General features: G+C 34.8%; 1 protein-coding gene across 5 annotated transcripts in view; it reads right to left on the bottom strand.

The window, feature by feature from the left end:
• Positions 1–26,751, bottom strand: part of LOC106130043 (protein doublesex) — a 121,610-nt gene that overhangs the window by 52,475 nt on the left and 42,384 nt on the right. For 2 of the 5 annotated variants that reach the window (XR_009657239.1, XR_001228479.2), the window contains exons 2-4: positions 26,585–26,728; positions 24,566–24,647; positions 21,526–21,693 (exon numbers count right to left, since the gene is read on the bottom strand). Coding sequence is in view for 3 of the 5 variants with exons in the window: in XM_060949111.1 (XP_060805094.1) it covers positions 21,670–21,693; positions 24,566–24,642; positions 26,585–26,728 (245 nt within the window). In the remaining 2 variants the exon portion in view is untranslated. Of the gene's footprint in view, positions 1–21,525; positions 21,694–24,550; positions 24,648–26,584; positions 26,729–26,751 lie in introns of those variants that run through there. The other 3 variants (XM_060949112.1, XM_060949111.1, XM_013328803.2) reach the window with 3 other exon arrangements.

Genomic DNA, 26,751 nt, shown 5'->3' with positions numbered 1-26,751 from the left:
AAACTATAGATAGTAACGGACTAACAACATCCCCTCAGACAAGGTCTAAGGACTAGGGTCTAGACTCAGGGACGACGATTATCCCCTCTTAATTATTTTACACCCACGACCCTGCTTCGCACGGGTAGTATTTATAGATATGAAACTTATTCATAAAACCCTCTTTCCAACAACAAATCTGCCCACAACTTTCCGAGGTTAGCGCTAACATGCCATCAAAAAATATAGGGAATCTTTATTTTAGAATATGTAGCGATAGTGATGATAAATAGAAGGCACCAAAGCGGAGTACGTCCCTGAAACGGAAGCCATGAGAGACCAAAACAAATGGAACAGTAAATACTTTCTTCTTCTTCCTTGCTATAGTCTCGGTTCCATCCTCACTACTCTGAAGAGGAGCCTGGGGTAAGCCCTTGACCATAGATCCTGGATTGAGTGAGTCAGATTTTTACACGACGCGACTCCAGTCTGGCCTCCGTAACCTTTGCAAGGGAATCTAACCCGTATTATATCATATGGTTGCACATCCAGTTGCCTGAATGTGCCGGTTTCCTCATGATGTTTTCCCTCACCCTAAGAGCATCGGTAAGTTTATCAAAGTAATGTACATAACTTCGAAACATTGGTACTACAAGGCCGAGGTGGGATTCGAACCGGCGCAACCGCGTTTTAACCAGGCACTTTACCGATTCGACCACCAACGCTCTCAAATACAGTAAATACTTTGTCCAGGATGAAGGTGTAAATATGTGTGCTATGTGATTTTGAGCACTTAAGAGTAGGAAGACTCTAGCTCTTTCCGGTACTCATTTATGCTGTAAGAGGCAACATGAAACGGGCATTTTATAAGAGTAATATTTAAAAAAAAACATTCGAAGAGGTTACACGTATCGTGTCAAAGAAAATAAATTCATTTATTTGATCTAACATCACGCCAATAAAGGTCAATGTTGCTTAATGAAAATGCAGTCAGAAGAGTTTTAAACTGGAAATGAGGTTAGTATCGATTCGGACGAAATAGCTCCGACGTCAATCGAGTTTATAGCCCTTTTACGGAAACTGTCGCTCAAGTAGTGCAGTGTGCGAGCGGCCTTATTGGATTTACCATAAAAATGAAATTGAAAGTAAATATCAGCTAGATCTTTTAGTAAATTTGAATTTATTTAGAAAAAAATACCTTTTGTCGCGTGATGTAAGTTCCGTCTTGGGAATTAAAATGTTAGGTATGTAAACTGTTACTGTGACTGTAAACAAAACAGTAAGTAGATCAATTTGCAGCCTGACCACCTTATTTATGAGAACCTTCAGCTTGATCCTTGGTCTTTAACCTTAATTTACCTAATTTTTCCCCATAATTTAACAAGAAATATTTAAAACCTTGGTTATGACACGCGCTGCTCTCGTGTTAGCAACAGCTACATACTTACATATTATCACGTCTATATCCCTTTGCGGGGTAGACAAGGCTAACAGTCTTGAAAGACTGAAAGACCACGTTCAGCTAAATCATATAATTAAGATGCAAATAGTGACAGGTTGCTATCCTAAATCGCCTTAATGAAGAATCCCAAGTTTATAATCCTATCCCTTAGTCGTCATCTACTCCATGAGAAAGAGATGGAGTGGTCCTATTCTTTTTTCTATTGGTGCCGGGACACGGGACCACACGCAACAAAATGCAACTTGATTCTAACAGCGCACTCTTTTTGAAAAATCTCTTTAGTGTCCCTTTACTCGTACTTCTATAATACTGCGTAGCCATGCTATTGTCAAATGGTCGCTCTAATCTGTTACCTTTAGATTTTTATTGTTCTGTAAATAAAAATCCTAAACACAATCCTGGTTTATTTGGACTGTCGTCGACTGTAAAATAATCCTTTCAAAAGCGCTAAAATGGCGCAAACAATTTTCGCGAACCAATCAAAGTGGGTTGTTGGGTAAAATGTCACGCGCGTGCGTTCCCTCGTTCGTTGCAAACAGGCGGCCGTAAAACTGCGCTTTCTTTACTGCCATCGAAATCCGAAGTGCAGCCTGCATTTTTAAAGGTTTTAAAGGAAAACTTCTTTTATTACCCGGTGCAGTTTGCGCCGTTAAGGCCGGGGGCTTTACGACCGGGAGTGGTGCGGTGATTAATAAGTTTTAATTAGTCATCTCGTCCGATGCTAGTTTGTTATCACATTGATTTTGAAAGTTTTTGATGGTGTCTGCGTGTGAGATGGCGTAACGATCGAAGAATGTAAGAATATATACTAGGTTTACTTTCTGAGGGAATGTGAAACATTTCTAGATTAAACATGTGGCTCAAAACAAATACTTAGTATTAAACACGATACTAGGTATTTTTACTCCATCTTCATTCGTCATATTGTTACATGTGAACTTGTCAGTTAAGGGTCACTTGACCTGATCTTCCACCAGTCTACATTACTTGATAAACATAACTCTCTTTATGCGAAAGTCGTGCAAAAATAAAAAAGAAATCGGTCAATACAAATAAAGATATTCCGCATATAAAGTGCCATGTAAAAGCAAATTGATTAAGCTGTTATTGTCATTTGTAAGCTTACCAGCTGACAGTTAAAGAAGTAATATAATAAAAACACATAGATTTATAAACTTTATATCAAAAGGTGTAACAAACTTACGACTTTTCCGCACGCACGCGCAAATGAGATACAAGCGACGAGACACACTTATAAATAAATATTTCTTATAAATTTAATTCGAACGGAATATTGTTAATAAGTAATAATTTATTTTAATTCGATTAACTATCTCACTGCTGGGGACACTTGCCCTGCTGCTGATGTAATTAGCACCTGGGTGATCGAGCAGAGCTCGCTGTTTTTTGTTGATGTGTTTTAAATGACATTAGAAAAACCATGATTATTGTATTCTAACAGTGACAGCAGAAGAATCCGATGCCATCCCAGTCTATCCAACTTGGTTTCACGTTGTTGGGTCTGTTAACGCTGTGATGGATAAAGGCGTGATTAAACGTTTATATGTATCAATGTATTGAAAGGAAAGCGTTAAAAAAAACTAATTCTTTTGTAATATGAATCACGCATTTTTTTTTAAATACGAGTACATACTAAGAACGGTATGATTACCTACGTATCTTTTCAAATGAAGGATTTGCATAAAGCTAAGGACACAAGTCGCTCTATTCCACACAAGAATATTTAATTTCAATTTTGTATATATCATAGCGGAAATTGTTCCCTTTAATATGGCCGCTTTATGACGTCACTTCACGGAGCGCTAAAATGTGTCTCGCTGGAGTTATATCTATCACAGGAGCGGCTCGTAAAACAACTCATCCGGATCGCATAATAACGCCATTTTAGACGAATCCTAGAATTTAATTTAATAGGGCTACAATTCTGGTGCTCTCCTTTCAGATATTACTATAGAAATAAAGATGTCTATCTAGATTTTACTTGGGACTTGGTATTTGATCTTACGCTTCTCCATAAATACAAAGCGTAAACTTTTAAATCAAGATAAATTTAATTTTCAAAGAAGTCAAAGGTACTGTTAATACCTAAAAAACACGTGGGAAAATGGATAAACCGTGTTGAAATTAAAAAATGCGCCCTTCTCTTAAAATATGACAAATTCTATTGGGTTAAATGGTAAGGTAAATAAATTGGCATCAACTTTAACCTTTTGTCAAGAGTAATTTTTTCAGCATATGAAACTTAAATACTTATATCATATAATAATATCATATCTTCCCCTGGATGCCCTATAAAGCGACTAAGGGAAAGGATAATAAACTTGGAATTTTTCTTGTAAAGGATGGGTAAGCAACCTGTTACAATTTGAATCTCGAAAGAGTTTCAGTCTTTTCTAGACTGTTGACTCTGTCTACGCTACCCTACAAGAGATATATATGTGACGATATGATATCACGAAATTTTCCTGACAGCGGAAGTTCTTACGCGGGCGAATCTACGGAATCATTTATTATATTTTTTACTTACATTAGACAAAAGTATCGTCACGTAAGCGTCATCACAGCAGTAAGCCACTTCGCGTCGCCGGAGCGCTAAAATGCGTCTTGTCGGAGCGCCTCGTAAACTCATCCGGCGATGCAAAGTAATGGCGTAATTTAGTCAACCGCCAGTTTATGTACTACATTACATACGAATACACGGAGAAAGTCATTATTCCAAACTCTAATTCTTGGTTTTCTAATTTCTTAATTATCAAAACAAAAGTACCGGGCAAGATAAAAGTACGATCAGAACCATATCAACCAACCCAAGTTCAATGCAAATTCGCCTCTATTACCACGTATTAGAATTCGGTGCCTTTACATGCAATAGACTGTACTTATTTTGAATCAAATCGAGGACGTGTTGGTGAAAGGTACAAGATGAAGATGGATGAAGCTAAAAAGTACGCAAGGATCGTGGAAGGATGGTGTTTTCTCTGTCTACCCGTCCGGGAAAGAGACTTTATGTATGTAAGTATGTTAACAAAGGTATACTTTTTAGTAAAAGGTCAATTATTTCTATGGAAAAGTTTCCATGAAAAGATTAATGAATAAAACAAATGAAGTATGCTGGGATCGAGTCAAGTAGAAAAATGTAGTATCTGCCTACCCCTCCGGGAAAGAGGCGTGGCTGGTGTAATATCTGTGTTCTGTGCTATATACCAAACATATTTTTCTACCTGAAATGGTCTACAAACAACGATACCCCATATAAATAACACGAAACCAATTATTTTCTTTTATAACTTTTAGTCGTAGAAATGAAAGGAATTTACGTTTCAAGTAAGTGTAGATAAGTAAGAAGCCTTATAAAAAATAGAACCATATGTGAATATTATTTGTTTGTTTGTTTTATTGCATAGAAATTTACACAGTAACAAGAAAATATTAATTACTGATATCATTAATATTTTACTCAGGTTGACTCTGTCTCGTTTATTGCCTGAAATTAAGTGCCAGTAATAAATCTTGACCTACTTTCCAGCTTACGTTTGAGCTTTTCAAAGCTTCACGCAAACATGCAAGTAATGCAATTTGAATTATGCACAAAATTTTTCACTCTTTATTGCAACAAAAAACTAATGATAACAGATATTACTAAAAGAAATACAAAAAATGATCTTATCTCTCAGGCAACCAATGTAATGCTATAGTCATTATAATAATTGTACATAATTTAACTCTGTAACTTATGATAATACTACAATTTTTGTAACAATAACATACATACATACATATAGTCACGTCTATATCCCTTGCGGGGTAGACAGAGCCAACATTCTTGAAAATACTTATAAGGCCACATTCAGCTTTTTGGCTTAGTGATAGAATTGAGATTCAAATTGTGACAGGTGACAAATAATGCGGTTTAAAAGTTAAAAAAGGTTAAAATAAAACCAATAGGAAAATATTGTCTCGTAAGACCCCAAGGTTTAAACCAACGCTAAAGCTAAGAAAATAATTCTAGAGAAGTAACTATATTATGTCAAGCAAGATTTAATCTACATACTTAAATAAAATCACACCTCTTACCCAGAGGCAGAGACTAAACTTGATGACTTACCACGATTCCTGATACTTTTATTGCTATTATATCATCCATATTCCTTCCCCGACAACTCCCTTCATGCAAAAGCTTGTCGATTTAAGGTACTCTTGACCTGACCTTTTCCCCAGGATGTCTCCGATTTAATCAAGCTAAGTACTTAAGTTTGTTGAGGCCTTTCTCTTCCAACATTCTCATTCTCCTAATGAATTTGCTCAGTTAACCTATTTCCCAGATTCAAATAGACAAAACAAATATAAATGACGCGGGAAATGGTGAGTAAAACATACTCGTATCGTAAATACTCTGAAGGCCGCCTCTCATTCGGCCATATAGCGAATTTTAGCGAGTGTTGGGCCATTAAACAGTTCAATACAATACTGTTGCATCGTAATTGTTCTCCAGACGCTAAGTCGGCCTTTAAAGTGTGCGAAGTCACCACTAAACATCAACTTTATTAGAGACTATACGAGAGACCCATAAACTTCTATTTATGACGTATTCGCCTCAGTACGCGAGTCTAATTGGGAATGATATAAGTGTCGACACTAGCAAAAATGGCCGAGATTATTGTGCAGGTTTACAACTTTATTCTGACTTTGTTTAAGACGAACAAAAGAGTAAAGGTGCGGACGCATGGGGCCAGTGATTTGCATAAACATGAAATGATGAGTAGCAAATTCACGATTTGTTTCTTGAACCTACGATAGTGTGTTTTCTTTTTCACAAAAAAAAAATATGTTAGTATTTTCATACGCATCGTAAATATATGATTTATGCATCTTTATTTGTCTCCGCGGAACGTCACACTGCATCAAGCTAGTTAATGCAAAAGAAAGACGTTTTAACCTCTTTTAGATTTAAGTAGCTATTTCATCTATATTGTAAAATATATAAGAGGTGTGTGTACACTTTTTAAAACTACGTGTTAGTAATTCGCGTGACTTTTCCTACATGATTTAACATGTTGCCGCATTTTATTGCATTGTAACAAAAGCGCACGAGAATCAAGCTAACGGGGTTATGAATGACATTTTGCAGATCTTCATTATCGAGTTTGAGTGTTACTTCTCTAATTCTGTAATTGTATGAAAGACGGATTAGCATTTACATCGTGAGAAAACCTGTCAAAGTCCCCTGATAACAAAATATTCGTAAATTTTGACCTTTTAACCATGATTGGTGGTCGGAAACTACATGATTTTCACGGAGAGTCGTCGTAACTAAACAGGGATTTAGAGATTCAGACCCAAATACAAAAATCATTTCACCGTTTTTTTTTTGCTCGGGTTGGCCTAATATCAAGAGACAAAGGCCAAGAAATAAATATCAAAAGGTATCAATTGAAAATAAGAAAAATTAAATAACTGAGAATTTTTTTTATGAGACAATCATGAAATTAACGCAGTATTTACATGTATACATCTCTGCCATTTCCGCAAACGATAAAGATGTGACACGTCGGCTAGTTCCCGAGAACACAGTAAATAAATTCACGTTAACTCCCCGTCACATATTACACATTTTCCATAAACTAGTAGGTCGTAAACTGCACATATGTTTACTAGAGGTGCAGTACCTTAAAAGCATTGGTAATATAACAAAACGTCTGAACCGAAATTGCCCATAAAAGTCCGACGGCGTTTTCTAACTAAAGTCATGAAAACGAAACGCTGCAGGAATTTACAATGGCCCCCGTACATTTAATGCTCGTGACGTACCTCACTTTAATTAAAGTGCTTGAAATTTACACTAACACTTGCATTAAGTTATCTAAATAAGATACAGTAGTATACGTGTGTAGCGATCTCTTTGTAATTGTGTGTATTTTATTGCGCACAAGCACAACTTCTTTTACCATTGGCTTTCGCAAATTACTTTTTTTAAATATTAAGGACGTCCTTTTGTGAAGGTACCTTAAAGGAGGTATATGGCGATCTCTTTGTAAGTTCTGTGTATTTTATTTTGCACTTCTCTCACCATTCGCATGTTTCAATAAAAAATAAGAATTTATGATTTTCGGACATATCTTGAAAAATCTGCCCGTCTTCTTTCGTCATATTCACCTGGACTAAGGCCTCGCTTTGTAAAAATGCTTACAATTTAAAAAAAAAATTGGCTTATGCACATTTTGGTTCGTGAATTTGAGAGAGATTAATAAAGAAAATGAAGGAACTAATATACATTTCTTCGACTTCGATTAGGGAATATAGCTCTAAATTTCAGGCTAGACCGAGTACAGAATAACATAATATACACTCTGCGTTAAGTTACGACTCAGGATGTAAAACCTTATAACCGAATACTCCCGTTTTATGACCGGGATATATTTATGAGAATTCGCTTTTAGGAATTGCAAGTAAATTTTGCAAGAGGTGCATTTTTCATTACTATACGTGAAAATAGTATACTAGTGGTTGGAAGAAATTTTATTACATTATTTTGGTAAAATTGAGTCAAACCGCTGTTATCCCTCCACATTCGTAGCTGATCTTTGATAACTAGATGTCGCAATTTGTTTACTTATTGCAATTATTAAAAAAAAATATTCTTGCTGCAATGTTGAGTTTGCAATGTCAAATATGAAATGACTTTCAAAAATGCGTATACTTAAATTTGTTTCCTCCAGCAATCGCCTGTGACCCGAATATAATATTCATTTTTGCTTGTCTACATCCAAACTACAGACATTCTAGACCGCGGGCTTTTCAATCCACGAGACGCAATAAAAATATGCGATCTTCCTGGAAACATAAAACTTGCAACGACAATGAATTTCTGAAAAAGATAATACTATCTCTTTATAACCGCGTTAGTGGGAGCGGGACAAAGGATCGTAATAAAAGTTTTGATAGGATGTGCCGGATTCCGCGATATCGGACGTCGGACGTTTTACTACGGGCCGTGTATCGCCGGCTTTATGTCGCTTTTCAAATTTTAAGCATTTTATTACTTTAACCCCGTGCTGCTGGCTGTTGGTCAGACGCGAATGAATAATATAGAGTTGATTAAAAAATTAAATTTGTTTTTCTTGACTTTACGACATGTAAATTTAAATTGATTGATGGGACGAACATTGGTTGGTTTTGAGTGAGTAACCTTCGAAAATAGTACCCATGTTCTCGTAAAGTCTGTTCATAACACACTAGCGACGCAATACGATTAAGGTAGTAACTAAACCTAAGTTTCAAAGTTGGTTCAGTGGCTGAAGCAATAATCATATTTGAAAAAAAAATGTTGGTACGGGCCAGTGCTATGTAAATCCAAATTTACTTATTTAGGTAACCTCTTGTTTTTGATTTTGACTTTGTTTGAAAGCGTAATATACAGAAATATGTGCCTAAACGAACTTTTCACATTTATTATTATTTTACTAGCCGCGCTAAGATGCACAGGGCGCGTTGCTGCAAACATTTCCATACAAAGGAAATGAATCGCGTCGCGTCGTGTCGTGTCGCAAGTGTGTCTAAGCTCAACCCTATAAACATTCAGTCGTTTTACGAGTAATTATCGGATGACCGCAGCAAACAAATTGTTCGCGTGTGTTAATTGTTTTCGGAAATGCGGTGCCTGCGGTGGACTAACTTTGCGGGACGCTGCGAGATAAATCCTTGCTTTTAAAATATTTTTACGAAAAACAACTACATATTACGTTTCTTACTTCATAATAATATTTTAAAGGGATTTTTGTTTGTTTTATTTTAATAACTGCATTTTTGTAATGAAAAACCTCAAAAACTTTTTAATAGTTTAGGAAGTTTCATGTTTCCAAAAATTTATGTTAGACCTTCATGAGTAATGTCTATACATACACTTCTTGAAACTTCTTACAGGCGCAAAACCCTGGCTAAAGATATGTATAATGAAAATCGTAAACGTAAACTTTAGATTAATGTCCAAACTTCAAGTGCCGCAGTTTTAACTCAAGAAACAGAGAAATTTAGCGTATAAATAAGAACTAGCCTAAAATCTTGAGCATTGATGAAAAGTTAAGTTTCAATATAAAGGGATTTTTGGCATATGGAGAGGATAAGGGACAGCAGATTGACATAACATGATGATTTATTGCCGTACTTAGGTACATAGAAAATGACTGAACGTATTTTTTGTTTAACACTCTCCAAATGATAGTAACTAGAGTTACCCCAATCATCATTTGAGGGTACCTAAAAACTGTTTTCAGCAAGCATGACGCACACCGCCCAATGCACGCCACGGAGCCACAGGGAACTTTATTCGTTTGAAAACAAACCGCAGCTGAAAGTTTGTCGGTGACCACTTGACAAATTGATAATTTCCTAGTCCAGGTGTTAACCAATACTGTGTTAGGACTAGTTAGTGAGACGAGTTTAAGTTTCAGTAGCAGTTCGTTGGTTAAATGAGTACTGTATTGTTATCGGAAGTTTGGAATAGAATAACTTTAATTTGTTTACCGTGAGTGTTGTTGGCTGCCACAAAAGGATGAGAAAAACTATTGTAGATATATAATATTAAAGATAAGACAGAAGTATACATACACACATACATAAAATCACGCCTCTTTCACGGAGGGGTAGGCAGAGACTACCTCTTTCCACTTGCCACAATCTCTGCATACTTCCTTCGCTTCATCCACATTCATAACTCTCTCCATGCAAGCTCGGCGGTACTTTTGACCTGACCCTTTACCAGGTATTAATTAAGTATCTAATATATATATATTTTTATCATCCTTCTGATGTTAGTGCTGGTTGGTTGTGTTCTGATCTCCCTGGAGAGGAGCCGGGCGTCGGCCTGTGATCACGATCCTAGATTGGATATTTTTTTACACCACGCGACGCCCGTCTGACTTTCTGAACCTATGCAAAGGAACCTAACCCATATTGGATCGTGGGTACACATACAGTTACCTGAACATTTTCTCATTCATATAATAAGCGACAAATGTGATTCATACTGGTGTGATATGTAATAGGGTCACATAATACAAGCGAAAATACATACAATAACCTGAATTTCTCACTCTTGGACCGTGATAATAAGCCCCGGTAATGGAGATACAGGGCAACGTATTTTCCTGGGCAAAAACCGCTAAGAACCGAACTCAGGTCCAGACCGAACCATCCAGTAAAACAGTCAGACGAGTTAACCATTACACCACCAAGACTAAAGTCAAATAAATCTTAATTCTCAGCTGGATAAGTTCGAAAGCCTTGACCGCTATTTCCAAGGAGAATAAAGTTGTCAATATTGTAAATCCAGCTCAATAAAAATCAATTAATACCATGCGCAATAAATTATCGCCTACTGAGCGCCAACATTGAAATAAATAAAATGAAAGGACATATTATATTAGACAATAGCTTTTTACCCGCAATTTCGCCCGCGAGAATTAAGCACCACCTATAAAAAGCATCCAGTTACAAAAAGCGTCGAATTAAGCGCCATTTAATAAGTTTGTTTGTTTGTTACCTCTTGACGGGTTATCTACTGAATTAATCTTCTTGAAATGTCATTCATATATGTATGTGTAATTAAGAAGGACATAGGATAACTTTCATCCCGGTATAAACTGTAGATCCCGTGGGTTTTGCGAAAAACCTGTATTCTTTTGTAAGTGGCGAGTGTTGTTGATTGGTGGTGCTTAATCAAGCGGGCGAAGCCACGTACATAAACTAGTTAAACTATAAATCTTTGCTTTGAAGTGGCATTTCCAGTGGCTTTACAACTCTGTAAGTACTGCGTTTGACACAAACAAACAAATGACCCCCATCTGGACAGAGATTTACAAATGAGCCGAGCCCATTCATTTTGTGTCTCACTCGTGTGTGATTAATTATTTTTTAAACGAACAATTAATTTTAATGATACCTTGATTAATAGCAGAGGCGGTTTCAACATTTTACACCCACTTTAAAAAGATAAAGCTTCAATGTAACATTATATATATATATAATCACGTCTATATCCCTTGCGGGGTAGACAGAGCCAACAGTCTGAAAGACTAAAAATGTTCAGCTGTTTAGCTTAATGATAAAATTGAGATTCTAATATTAACAGCTTACAAGCCCATTTACGACATTCATGGGAAAGAGCCGGAGTGGCCCTTTTCTTTTTTCTATTAGTGCCGGGAACCACACGGCTTTTTTCTGTTTTATACATGTTAGTTTTTCTTCATAGCAAATTATTTTTGAACTGTTTTGTCTTGATAATATCCCGTCTATTCCCGTTCCCGCGAGAATTTTGGGAAATCCTCTCCTAGACTACATAAGGAAGATACACACGTGCGAAATTTCAAGTCTCTACACTGTGCAACTGACCCGATGGTTTTTGGGCGTCCTTTGTTTGTCAGTCACTCATTAAGGGAAGAGTTTTACAAATATAGATAATCCTTATCCATACTAATATTATCAATGCCGTGGTTATAATATCATTTATTATAATTATTAGTGCCGTGTGGTTCCCGGCACCAATACAAAAAAGAATAGGACCACTCCATCTCTTTCCCATGGATGTCGTAAAAAGCGACTAAGGGATAGGCTTATAAACTTGGGATTCTTCTTTTAGACGATGGGCTAGCAATCGTGACTATTTGAATCTCAATTCTGTCATTAAGCCAAATAGCTGAACGTGGCCTTTTAGTCTTCAAGACTGTTGGCTCTGTCTACCCCGCAAGGGATATAGACGTGACCATATGTATGTATATTATCAATGCGAAAGCGAGTTTGTTTGTTGTCAATGACGCAAAAAACTGGGATAATTTCAAACATACCTACATTTAAAAGACTCATTCATGAACATCTTGAGGGGACCGGTTGCGAATTGAACAATTAGCTAACTACTTAAAATAATAAGGCTGTATGTGTGTAATTTTCGTTAACTGCCTTTGGGTTAAAATAACACGTTTTTGCGCTCCACAGGGCTGCACTGCAATGCATCTCTTTCGGTTTTAAATCCACGAAATATTTGATTTTATTTATTGCAATTTTCATTGGATACTATATAGGTAGGTGTCCAAAGAATTTATCTTACACATACGGTGCCGTGTTGTTTTTATAAAGGCTAAGGTTCTGCATAAAGGCACAGATTCGAATCCCACCACGGCCATGTAGCAATGACTATTTTCGAAGTTATATACATTAATTTGAATACTAACTGATGCTTTTACGGTGAGGGAAAACATCGTGAGGAAACCTGCACATTAAGGCAAATGGATGTGTAACCATTATTGATCCGATACGGGTTAGGTTCCCCTACATAGGTTTTGGGGGTCAAACGGGAGTCGCTTCGTGTAAAAACCTGACTCATTCAAACCAAAATTTATGGTCAAAGGCATACCCCGAGCTCCTCTCTAGAGTGCTAAGAATACATAAGGACTAAAGCCAAGAGGAAAAAGACATTTGTAGTATATATAAGAATCACCGAAACATGGGAATTATTTCACAAATGGAATTATAACATTTCTTAAGCGTATTTCTCGGAACACCTACTTCTGCACTAGCATAAAATTAGTCGCAAAATAAGCAATGAAAATGTTAAGCCCTTAAGCTATTCACGAACTCCAGTCGTAAAACTTTATCGTTGTCCTTCTCTGTCGAGTTGTAAAACTGTATATAACGAAAGAGAGAGAAATAGTTCAGCAACTTTGTAACTGAATAGTCCACGCCGATACGGCAGTGTATGTTTTGAAATAAAATTCGAATATTCATTTGTCGAAATCGATAAAATGGATTATTAAAGAATAGCCCAACGGAAACATTTTATTTTTTTTACTAACCTTTGAAGAAACCGAGTTAATAATTAAATTATAAACAGTACTGACAACAACAAAGCCACCTTGTGCAATGAATATATTTCATACATACATATAGTCAACGTCTATATCCCTTGCGGGGTAGGTAGAGCCAATGATCTCAGAAAGACTGAAAGGCCACGTTCACCTGTATGGCTTCATGATGAAATTGAGATTCAAATAGTGGCAGGTTGTTAGTCCATCGCCTATGAGAGGAATCCCAAGTTGAAAAGCCTATCCCTTATTCGCATTTTACAACATCCATGGATAAAATATGGGGTGGTTCTATTTAAAAAGTGTCGGTAACCACACGGATTTATATTAACATTGAAATAAGTAGCATACTTGTAGTATAATTCATATTTCATGTGTCTTCTATATTCTATGTAAGAAAAAAATAATAAAACATTAGTTTGCTTGCGAGCTAACTGATTTTCTACGTTGAGGGAAAACATCGTGATGAAACTTGCACATTCTGCATAAAACTTTACTTATCATATTAGGATCGTGGTCACAGACGATCCTCAAGAGAGAAAACAATGCAGTAAGAGATAAATAAATAAGTAGGTGATTAATTCATACTAATAATGTAAATGTGAAAGTGAGTTGGTTTGTTTGTTCGTTTCCATGAATGTTGCATACATATACATAGTGCAGAGTACAGATAAGAGAAGCCGGGGGAAAAAGATACTTTGAATTATAACTGATTACAAATTAATAAGGGAACTAGTACATAAATAAGTAATATGTATCACTTTTATATGAAGAAAATAAATGTATTACGGTTCTTCAAACTAGAATCTAACTGCATATAAAGCGTTAGGCGTTGAATTTATGGCGTCGTTAAAATTTTACTATGGTTGGTTGACGTCTAGTATGTAATATGTACTTATCTATGTATATTACTATACCTACATATATATAGCTTGATAACGCAAACACAAATCATGACGTGACATTTTTTTGTTTTTCAAAATTGTGTTGTCCTTTACTTACCTTTAGCGCTTGTTTTATTTTGTGTTTTATTCTAACTGTGAAATCAGCACGGCACTCAAATCTTTTATAAAATCTTTTCGACAACAGATTCCAATAATAGGAATTTCTTATATAAAAGCAGACGTGGAAATCTATGTATAATGTACAAATTAAGATTTATACCTGGATTTATATACGGATGGATAATAATTATGTAAATTTACAAGAACTATATCAAAGGTCATAGCATCTAGCTATCTAATAGCAACAAAGATAACTATGTTGCACGTGGTGCCAAAAGGTCAATGAGATATAATTATGACCTTTATCAACCATTTGCTATGACCGCTGTCATGTAATCCATGTCTGTATTTAGTTCAGCATTGGAGATTACATTTTGAAGGCTTCCTTCGGATGTTTTATTATTAAAATACATAGTTTTCTTATATATCATTGGAAAATTTATTAGAATAAAAAATTATGTAATAATAATTTGATCTATCATTATTGCCATACCTATATTTTGTATGACTGTATGTGGCCGCCCACGAACATACTTTCAAAGACGAATGACATAAAATGTGCATTCCATATACTTAGTAAACGACACCATAAACTTTTATATTCACAACTTTAAAAAAAAAGAAAAAATTCCACATTCGAATTTAATCTTAGAAACGTACTGTTAACGTTTAAAACTGTATATCTGACATTAACGGCGCCTCCTGTTCTAAGTTTCTAAAACATATGGGATAGGGGTAATATGTTTTGCGGTCGCAAAAACTTAGCGGTGAAATTATAACGCACAGCAATGTTGCTAGGAGGTCCGCGATTGGCAGATACCGCGTTTTGCCTTTTACGACACTCGTGTAATTGAAAATGAGCTTGGAAATTTTTACTACCGCATTTGTATGGGTTTAAAATTGCCACACTGAAAATGGGAATGACTGAGTAGCTAAGTTTTAAAGGTTGAAAGTAAATATTCTTGTGGAGGATCTTTTTTATTGTAATTTTTATGTTTGTGGAGTTCGTAAAGCCAACTAACAGTAGTCTTAGTAAGCAAGCTACCTTCTCAAGCCTTCACAGTTCTCAACTAAGAAGTCAAAATTAAAGTCCAGAAAGGGAACGTGCTGCCAAAAGTCGTGGGACCGTAAAGCCAATATATTAACTAAGTAAGCTCAATAGTTAAACATGCGCTGAAGACTTATGTAAAATATATTGCCCAATGTTGTGAAGGTTTAATTTTTTTAATGGCAAGAAGTCCCTTAGTAAAGTAAAAAAAAAAATATGACGTTTCACATTGAGAGTCTATTAACTTTTTGTTAACTAATGATGATTTATTAACCAATGATGGTTGCCGGGCATGAATAGGACCACTATTTCTTTCCCATGGATGTCGTGAAAGACGACTAAGATATAGGCTTAAACTTGGGATTCTTCTTGCAGACGATGGTCTTGCAACCTGTCATTATTTGAATCGCAATTCTATCATTAAGACAAACAGCTAAACGTGGATTATAAGTGTTTTCGAGTTGGCTCTGTCTACCCCGCAAGGGATATGTATGTATGTAAGATGAGTATAGTATTCGTGATATTACCAAAGTCATTATTTTACTCTTTAGTAGAAAAATATTGATTAAAATAGGCTATTTTACACCATGTAAAAAAAAATATAAAAATGCACGTATCTTATAGATTTTGTAAAAAATAAAAGAAAAACATCGATCATTATTCATAAAAGTGCAATATGGATTTTATAATTCAATTTAAAAAATCCTCTTTTTTAATCTGTTCTTCAAAAGTCGAAAACGCTATCCGCCATGTTGGGTACTGACGTGACGTCATACTTTTAGTAAACAAATATCGAATCGAAAACATATTGATGATGTCAGGCTCTGTTTATTTTGAAATTTTAAAATTTCTATCACGTTTTTGGGTTTTTACTCTTTAATAATTTAATAGAATCATGGAAGACGGTTTTGTGAAAGCAGACAATATAAATCTACCGAGGATTAATACGTAATATGAAATCAACTCGCATCATAGGTTCATAACATAACCTAAAAGTACTCAAAGGTTGTTGGTGTTATATTAACATGACTTGTGGTTACTTTACTATTTACAATGAATGCTAACTTACATCAAAGTGGTCTTCACAGAAATACAATCTTGATTTTGTAGACAATGCCTTTGGATCTCTTCTTGCTAATTTCAACCAAGTGTTTCTCATTTTAATATCACTTGGCAGTGGAATCCACAATTTTTCTGGTGTTTTTATACTTGTATTCTTGCATTCAAAAACAAGACACCAACAATATGTATTGTAATTCATTATTACAAAAATCTTTTTACTTTAGTCTTACGTAGAGCCGTATTGTTTACTAAAAGTATGACGTCACGAGTCAAAACAGCATGGCGGATGGCGTTTTCGCGCGAAAATACAAAATCATAAATAATAAATCGTTTTTAGAGCACTTTTCGGCTTCAAAAAATTTTAATAAAAATTCTATAGGTATAACACAGTCTCAGGATTGATTTAAAACATACATACATAAAATCACGCCTCTTTCCCGGAGGGGTAGGCAGAGACTACCTCTTTCCACTTGCCACGATCTCTGCATACTTCTTTCGCTTCGTCCACATTCATAACTCTCTTCATACAAGCTCGGCGGTTTCGGGTACTTTTGACCTGACCCTTTACCAGGACGTCCTTAATTTGATCAAGATACGTTCGTCTAGGTCTTCCCACTCCGACCTTTCCCTCCACACTCTCCTTGTATATCTGCTTAGTCAACCTGCTTTCATTCATCCTCTCCACATGACCGAACCATCTTAACATACCCTTTTCTATTCCTGTAACTACATCTTCTTTCACATCACAACATTCCCTTATCACGCTGTTCCTTATCCTGTCACTCAATTTCACACCCATCATACTCCTTAACGCTCTCATTTCCACTGCATTTATTCTGCTTTCATGCTTCTTTTGCCATACCCAACTTTCACTCCCATACATTAATGTCGGGACCAACACGCCCCTGTGCACAGCCAGTCGAGCCTTTTTGGATAGTTTCTGACTGCTCATAAAGGCATGCAAAGCTCCATTCACCATGTTCCCCGCGTTCACTCTCCTTTCAATATCACTATCATACTTGCCATCTGATGTAAACTTTGATCCTAGATATACAAACTCTTTCACTTGCTCCACTTTTTCTCCTCCAATCAAAATATTACATGCTGTCATTTCTTTCTCCATTTCAAAAACCAGTGTTTTAGTTTTACTTACGTTCACTTTCATTCCTTTCTCTTTTAAAGCTTCATGCATACAGTTTACCATCTCCTGTAACTCCTCCGCTGATGACGCCAGTATAACCTGATCGTCGGCATAGATCAGACATTTGACGAGTAACTCATTCATCCTTAATCCACTTTTAGACTCTTTCAAATCTGTCAAACAGCTATCCATAAATAGGTTGAACAGCCACGGTGACGCAACACATCCTTGCCTAACGCCTTTCTCAATCTTAAACCACTCAGTGTGCGCTCCGTTTATCCTGACACAAGCACTCGAATCCTCATATAAGGATTTCAGTGCTCGTATTAAGAGACTGCTCACCCCATGCATAGAAAGTGCTGACCACAATTCATTCCTCTCAACTCTGTCATAGGCCTTTTCCAGATCTACGAATGTGCAATAGACTTTTTGACTCTTGGCCAAAAACTTTTCGGCTATGCACCGCAAGGAAAAGACCTGATCAGTACATCCCATTCCCTTTCGAAATCCCGCTTGAGCATCCCATATTTTGTCATCAGTTTCATTCCTGACTCTATTAATCAATACCTTAGCATACAATTTGCCGACGACGCTAAGCAGGCTTATACCACGATAATTTTTGCAGTCCAGCTGTGACCCTTTTCCTTTGTAAAGTGGCACGATAACAGCCTTACACCAATCTTTTGGTACTCGGCCGCTTCTCCAACACAAATTGAAAAGGCAGTACAACTGACTAGCTACTACGCCTTTTCCTGCTTTAAGCATCTCGACCGACACTCTATCACACCCAGCAGCCTTTCCCGCTTTCATACTCTTAAGTGCTTCCACAATTTCGAACATTTCAATTTCGCCTTCCATCTCATTCTCTTTTTCTTCGCTATAGCAGAAATCTTTCTTATTTCCTTCCTTTTTTTCAAATAAACTTTCAAAATAGTCCTTCCATATCTTTAGTACACATTCTTCTTAAATTAGATTTAAAACAGTTTTCAAAAAAGAGTGTAATAGCCTATTAATACCCTTATCAAAACCCGTAAACTCAAATTTCGAATAAGGCACAACAAAGGCAATTAACAAATAAGGATTTATACTAAAAAAATAATAAGCCTTGAAAAAAGAATTCTAACAAGCCTTCTGGGCTGCAGACATAATTGCCAACTGCCAGGCTAATTGCAAAACTTTTATATTAATTCGGCGAATCGCGGAATGAGTTTACAATTTGCCTACTCCTTATATAACCGTTGGTTTATAACTCGGCCATTACGGGAAAGCATTTAACATTTTTACAATCCATAATTGCATATTATAAAATGTAAACCCGGGGTTACGACTCGAAGACGGAGTTTATATTAAGAAAAGCTGTGAGTATTGTAGCTAAAGCAATTCTTTGGGATCGCACAAAATTAATATACTTTCGACTTCAATATAAAAAGATTGATAAATTTAAGCGTGAACGTGAGGTATTGATTTTATTGACAATTTACGGAATCGTTACGTTTAGGAAAAAAATAGGTATTAAAAATACCTAAAGCAAATCTACATATCAGAAGCAAGCCAAATGGAGACAGTGAGAATTAAATTTTTTAGGCTTATTCAGACGTTTGAGTTATTTGAGCGTGGCCTGTTGGTCTTTTCGGGACAGCTGGTTTTGTCTACATCGCAACGGATTTACCTAGACGTGATTTAATGTATGTTGTGAATTAAAATCTAAAAGAAAAATGAAATACTTGAATAGCTGTGCTAAAGCCTAGCTATTCCATAGCCGCCTTTTACGACATCCATGGGAAAGAGAGGAAGTGGTCCTATTTTAAAGTGCCGGCAACCACAAGCACAAATAAAAAATGGTCAGTTGGATAATTAAGATGAAACTTTGTAATTGTATTGCAGCATACAATGGATATGTTGAATTACGACGTATTGTTCATGGATTATAAGAAAAGATATTTATAACGCAGATTTATCAGTATCACGAAGCTGACTTAAAAAATACGAACCCTTTCGGCTGCGTAACCAATGCGTTACGACTTCGTTTTGAAAAATGGTTAGTAGAATACCAAAAGTTGTCATCAAAGCGTTTCAGATCCGTTTCGGCTAAAAATAAAATAGCAGAATTGGCCTGCAGGCCTTCACAGTAATATGCGAAGTAGCTCTCTACGGAGTGCTACGATGATCTATCTACGAGCTGTAGCTCGCTACTACTCGTACCTACTGCCACATTGCAATGTATGCCCACGCTTATATGTACGTATACATATGTCGCAGGAAAATGAAGTAACCAGAGATTTCGCGAAATCCCTAGGAATATCACGTAATCACGGAAGATGGTGAATATTCCTATTTAATACATCTTCTTACTAAAAAAATATTAGTGATATGACAAAATACTATTTCAATCTAGTGATTCCCGGTTGTGCCGTGTGGTTCCCGGCACCAATACGAAAAAGAATAGGACCACTCCATCTCTTTCACATGGATGTCGTAAAAGGCGACTAAGGGATAGGCTTATAAAATTGCGATCCTTTTTTTTAGGCGATGGGCTTGCAACCTGTCACTATTTGGATCTCAATTCCATCATTAAGCAGAGCAGCTGAATGTGGCCATTCAGTCTTTTCGGGACTATTGGCTCTGTCTACCCCGCAAGGGATATAGACGTGACTATATGTATGTATGTATGTATCTAGTGATATATCATTTCACTCATCTAAATCTAGTGAAATAAAGAATGAAAAAGGTTCGTGCTGTGTCCTTTTAAAAGACATATATACAGAAAAGGGCAATCAAACCTATAGTCATACTCAGTCAAACACCTTCTTATCCCGGAGTGGTAGGCAGAGACAACATTAAACTTACCACGATCCCTGCATACTTCTTTCGCTTCGTCTGCAAATTTAATTCTCTTCAAGCACGCTGTCGGTTTAAGCTTTTTGTCAGAACGTCCCTATGATTTTTTAAACGCTAGACTAGATTTTCCTCTTCAAATATTCCAATTCACGCGCTTGTTGTTTCCTCACTCAACATGTTTAATTTACCGTTTTCACATGACCAAACCATCTTACTACTCTTGAAAATAACTTTTGGTAAAAATCACGTTATATTTTGAGTCAAGTCATGAAAGGAAGCAGATTTTTTTACACCATAATTAGTCTTATAAGGGGCTCACTCCAGATTTTAGGAACTAAATCCATATTTGTAATAGCTATATATTTCTATTAAATACAAATAGAACTCCATCTATGGAGAATGCATGAATGGAATAATGAATTAACTTTGTATATAAATAAGTCAATTGTCAATAAAAGGTAAAAATTGTTATTTTTCCGGTAGTTTAATAATTTATTACGATACATACATATTAACGTGTATAAAAAGCCAATCAGTCAAAATAGAGAAATAATTTCTCCAAGAATGACGTTATAAAATATGTTCGCTCTGGTTTTAATATGGTACTTACGCGTCATAAAATTAGTTTTATTTTAATTTATACTATGCTTGTCTATAACTTGGAAAGATTCTATGTCGTAAAACTATGGGAAAGGAGAACTGCGGACTTGTTATTTATAGTAACAATTTAACCTGCTTACTATAAGTTGATAACTCAATGGTACATTAATGCAATACCGCGATTTTTTCATCGTAAATGTCTTGAAATTTATCGCGAAGTTTATAGTTATAAAACGTGAATCATTTTAGTACTTTAAATATCTAGCCGTTGTTTGTAAGAAACGACAGGCTGTTTACTATATGGAGTTATAACCTATTTTGAATATCAATAAAAAAAACTAAAATAACACATGCATTGTTGATATAGGACAATATAATTGTTTCAGTGTTGCCAGATTTATGGTTAAGGAATTATTTAATTATCAATGTATGATTATAAAGTATGTAAAAATCATTCACAGATTAAGTGGATTGTTCGTTATAAAAATTAAATTAAAAAACTTATAATCTAAACTTACCAACATATCCAGTGTAGCAAGTAAAAAAAGTCCGGCATTCGCACACAGCGGCGCACTCGCGTCCAAACACAACACCGCACTTGTAAAATAAAGTATCATTCGCAAAATAACTTAATTGATGACGATAGTACACCACTTATATTATTAATTTCGCTTCGCAGCATTTTCCTACAAAAAAAGAAAAAAAAACATATGACACACACAAGCACAACACTATGGCCGGTTTTGAATCTCGAACATTTGGGAATAGGTCACTGACTTTTTTCTTTTTAAATTGCGAATTTGGCCAGCTTCGTCCGGTCACTGCAAAGTGGAAATCACGACTGGTTAGTGTGCATGATTCCGTTGACTTGACCACATCGGCTCGTGTGCAGTGTAAGTGTATGTACATTGTAGTGTTCAGACAGTGTATGCTGTAAATTAGATCGAAGGCTACTCTGAATCTGCAATGTGTATACAATTTAATCACTATGTTTCGGCGGTCACAATCTTGTAAGAATGTAAGCTCCACGCCTACAAATTACCGTTGCTGCTCGACATTATGTGTCAGTAAATATAACAGCGGATAGAAGAGTGGTTAGGATGCAACCGAGACTAAAGCCAGGAGGAAGAAAGAATTTAACAGAGGATAGAAGGTGCTAAGCCCTAGAAAGAAAAATTCCTACAAGCACTTCATGGTGTAGCATGAAGCCTAGGAAATTAGAAAATATCTACAACTCGATTAAAAAAACTCAAGTATGGAATCTCTGTAATTACAAAGCGTTTTGGCAATACTACGTCTGATTCAAACCCGTGAAAAACAAAAAGAGAGAAAAGTTTTTGTTTTTTTCACAATTCTACGATATACCTAGACTGATATACGTAAAAATTTTACGGATTTTTATCGGAGAAGTGCGAAACCGCCCTAACATTCGATTGGAAATTTTGACGCAAATTCTTTATTATTTATATTGCTTTTGCCCTACAACGGACGGCTACAAGAATAAACTGAGATATCTGTACTTTTCCACCGGAAACCACACGGCCGCCGCGTAAAAATTACATTTAATGACAGACACTAGCAAAAAAAAGCATTGAATTATATCAAAATGAAGTCATAATTTCTAATTTGTGGTTACACTTTTTGTCCCCTCATATCACGGTGCTACCTAGCGAATAATTAATAGCTAATTATTTTGAATTAAGTACCTAGGCGGCATGAAGAATCAATCGTAATTAATGCCTGATGCCGATTCGTAACAGAAATTTTAATTAAAAATTCATACCTGAAGAAACTGTTTACCATTCAGTTCATGAATTAATTTTGAACATGGTAGATGACACGACACGAATTTTCAAAATTGCCTATTTACTAACACTACTTCACTACAAAACGAGTTTTATATGTCCCCAGATTTTCGCTCACGACGTTTTTTTTTTGTTCGTATCCACATTGCAAATTCACTTTATCCTTACATTTTACATAGTGTTATAGGTGTGTGTTGTCTATTAAGCTTATAAATTCCGATTAAGATATTTAATACGACTTTTTCTGTTACTGCTTTTCATCAAAAACATTTTATATCTGATAATGGTTTAGGTTCTGTATTTTTTTTTCTTATTTTTTTTCCTGTACCTGAACGCTTAAACTTTAACGGCTATGTAGGATTTTTAATCTACTTTTAGTTTCCTCCAGTTCACACGTACTCGAGATAAATATAATCTCTAATTACCAGTTCAACATAAGTTTAAATTATTCTTAGCGAATGTTTAAGTCCAGTACTGCCTTGAATAGGCGTGATTTACAACCTCCAAACGAAACTCGTAAAATTTACCAGTGTTTGCATGAGGAACACCTATTTTCCCATTGTGCTAACATTAACGACTGCCTTTTAAGTAAAGTGACGGTGTAATGAGTCCAATTACCTACTAAATATGATGGCATTGAACAAACAAAAATAATTTTAATTTTAGTAGTACTTTTTGTGTTGTACTTGTCATTAAAATTTGGTTGGTATTAAGTGATAAACCAAAAAAGACATAACTAAAAACCAATTTTGTCTCAAGAGAGTCAGATTTCAAAACTTTTTTGTAATTTATATATAATCTGACGCGATCTGACCCTAAATCGAATGGTGAAGCGCGTAATTTCTAGCCCATGTTAAGAGTTGCAAAATTAGAAGTGATCAAAAAAAAGATTGACGGGTTAAAAGCAGAGGAAGAAAAAAAAGAAGAGCTGGTTTTAAAAGAAGAATATGAATGATAAATGAAGTCTACTGAATTTGTTTTTGTAGGAAAAAGAATCACTTGCGTAACTAACCTTTTTTTATTAAAGATTTTTTAAATTTTTTTTCAGCCTAATTGTAGTATTTTTTGTTTTATAAAATTATAACCTATGAATTATCTAATTATTAATGTACTGTTGTGTATTTTTTCTATCATTTAAAGTGTTATTTTGTGTTTGATATACTTAGAGTGTTTTGTGAAGTGTACCTATCTATCTACGTGAAATTAGCCGGTTTACTTTAGCATGAAACACATTACACCAAAAAATTACCAATTAAACTTGTACTTCCCAAAAAACAAGGAAACATTACCAACAACCATTAGGCAACAAACGGTATTTTATCATAGACGTTTGCTTTTTTTTTTCAAATAATGCTTTCAGGATTTAAGCTCAATACAATTAACGTTATTTTGTCCATAGGCTCGGGCGTCAAGAAATTTTGTGATGATATGATATTATCGAATCGATATCAAAATATAGTTAGGACTGAATTTTTTTATTTCTAAGATAAAATAATTTTAATTTATTTTTATGCTCTAAAAACTACCAGCTCATCGTCTAACATTTTTAATGAACTTGGAATTAAACAATAATCACAATCTTACTTCATACAAATATTAAGCTAGCGCATAAATGTTTCCTTGTAACGTGGAATATTTATTATAGATATATTTTAAATATTAAAAAAAAAAAAGTAAATCGGCTAAGTTCCATATTCAAATCATGCTTCCAGTCAGTGTCGTGGAAAAACTATATTACTATTAAAGTCCGTACTGGCGAGTCGAGTTCCTCAGTTCGAGGCCGTCGAAAATGTTCAGGTTGTGCTTTTTGGCATACTCGTTGATCATCATCTTCCCTGGGGACAAGGCAAGGGTTAGACAATTCGCATAGCAATCATTTACAATGGGAAAAATGCAAGATATCAACGTATTTTCTAAAACTTCATATGTACTATAACGACGATGTATGGTTAATAATATTTCGGGTGGGAAATAAATCTGTCAAAATGAAATACCTCCGTTATAAAATATGTAACGCCAAAATATATTTGGATTTCGTTTGAAACGAAAATAACTAAATAAAGTGTAAAAAGTTTAAGGTAAATTTCTTTACACATGTAACTAATGGTGTTTATTTATTGGAAATACAATTATTAATACCTATTTATAATGTTGTACAGTTGGCTAAGGTTGTAGGGGGTCAGATCCTATGCTCCCCACTTTGTAGTATGTATTTTTTTTAATAAAATGCAAATTAATTAACATCTTCTTTGCTTACTATTTTTGATTAACATAACAAGTAGGTACAATTAATTGACGAGTAATTAATTGCTAGGTCAGTGACCGGTGTTATATAACTTAAGTATTGTTTGTTTAATAAAATTATATTCATATGAATAAAATATTTATTTCACGTCGGAGATCATTATTTCGTTTTTTTGTTTTGCCTAATAAGTGACCGTTTTTCAGTTTTAGTTAAGAATCTCCTGCATGGTTAACGTTTACAGCGGTTTTAGACGATATTTGGCCAGATTACAGATATTGCTAATAATAGTTGGTTGACGCGGTAAAAATAAGGTGAAAATTCTCGAAAAAACAATTTAGTTATTTTACAGAAAACAATTTATAAGACTAAATGCATAATATATGTGTTTACTTTGCTTTTGAAAATTTTCACGAAAATCACATTAGGAAAATAAGGCCCACGCAGGTGACTCTCAAACGTTGATATTTTGCAAGGGTTGAAAGAAGCCACAATTTTTCATATCATTTCACAAAGCAGACAAGAAAATTAATTTTACAAATAAAATACTACGAGCTACTTCAAATATTGGTCAATAAATAATGCAAATTATAATAATTTACTATATTGTTAACAAGTAAGATAACCGTGGTTCCAATCAATGTTGTTTGTTCCTGATTAATTTTAAAAAATAGACATAATGTCAAATTAATTTAAAATGTATTAATTTTGATTAATGAAAACTCTCTTATACAAAACTTTTTGGTGTAAGACGGTACTTTTAACTGATATTGATATTAAATATTATAAAAACGAAAGTCTGCTGAAAAATATGATATGAAAATTCTATAAAAAACTGTAAAGTAATTATGTTTTTAATATCGTGTTAAAAATATAAATTCAAATTCAAAATAATATATAAAAATTATTCAACAAATACTATTCTAATTTAAAATAGGTAATTAAATTTAATTTATTTATTACTTTACAGTATTTTGTTGCCAAAAAGTATTTACTATTAATTATATAATTAGTTAGATATATTTTTTCGCTCATAGCAGTACGATTCAATTACGAACGCTGTAGTTTAGAAATGTGTTGAAAAAAAAACATATTGTATATTATTTTACTTCATTGTACATATTTTGAACAAGATATTTTATTACCCTACTAAATAATAGGAAATTATAAGCACAAATTAGAAATTGAATTCTTGTAGACAACATAATAACGTACCTATAACTGAGTCAGTGAAAGTATACTAATTCAGGATTACAATAGTTTTTGAGAAAACTTTTCGAAGTAGTTACATTTTTGGTCATAGGTATGCTCACTTTACCCTGGTTACAATAACTTAAGAAACTTTTCAATAAGAGATCAATTTTATATTTCATATTTATATTTCATTTTTCATATTTCATCATGGACAAATTTACTATTTCAGTGTCGTAATTGAATCTTGACTCACAATTATTTACATACGCAAGTCGCATTGCAATTTCAGCGATTATTTATTAAAAAATAGTAGATATAGATATAAAAATGACCTACCTTCGTCTATTTTACGCGACGCCTCGTCCAGGTCACTGCCAGCATAATTTAGGATGACCAGGACTAGAGGCATCATCTCCCAGGAGTAGTGGAATTTTTCTAGAAGTTTCTGACAATTTTCCACCAGGTTTTCTAGGGATACCGCTGCGAAAAAGAAAAAAATGGTG

Source organism: Amyelois transitella, chromosome 18 (genome assembly GCF_032362555.1).
Source record: "Amyelois transitella isolate CPQ chromosome 18, ilAmyTran1.1, whole genome shotgun sequence".
Lineage (NCBI taxonomy): Eukaryota > Metazoa > Arthropoda > Insecta > Lepidoptera > Pyralidae > Amyelois > Amyelois transitella.
Note: the sequence above shows the minus strand (reverse complement) of the source record. Positions and strands in the feature narration are given on the sequence as shown.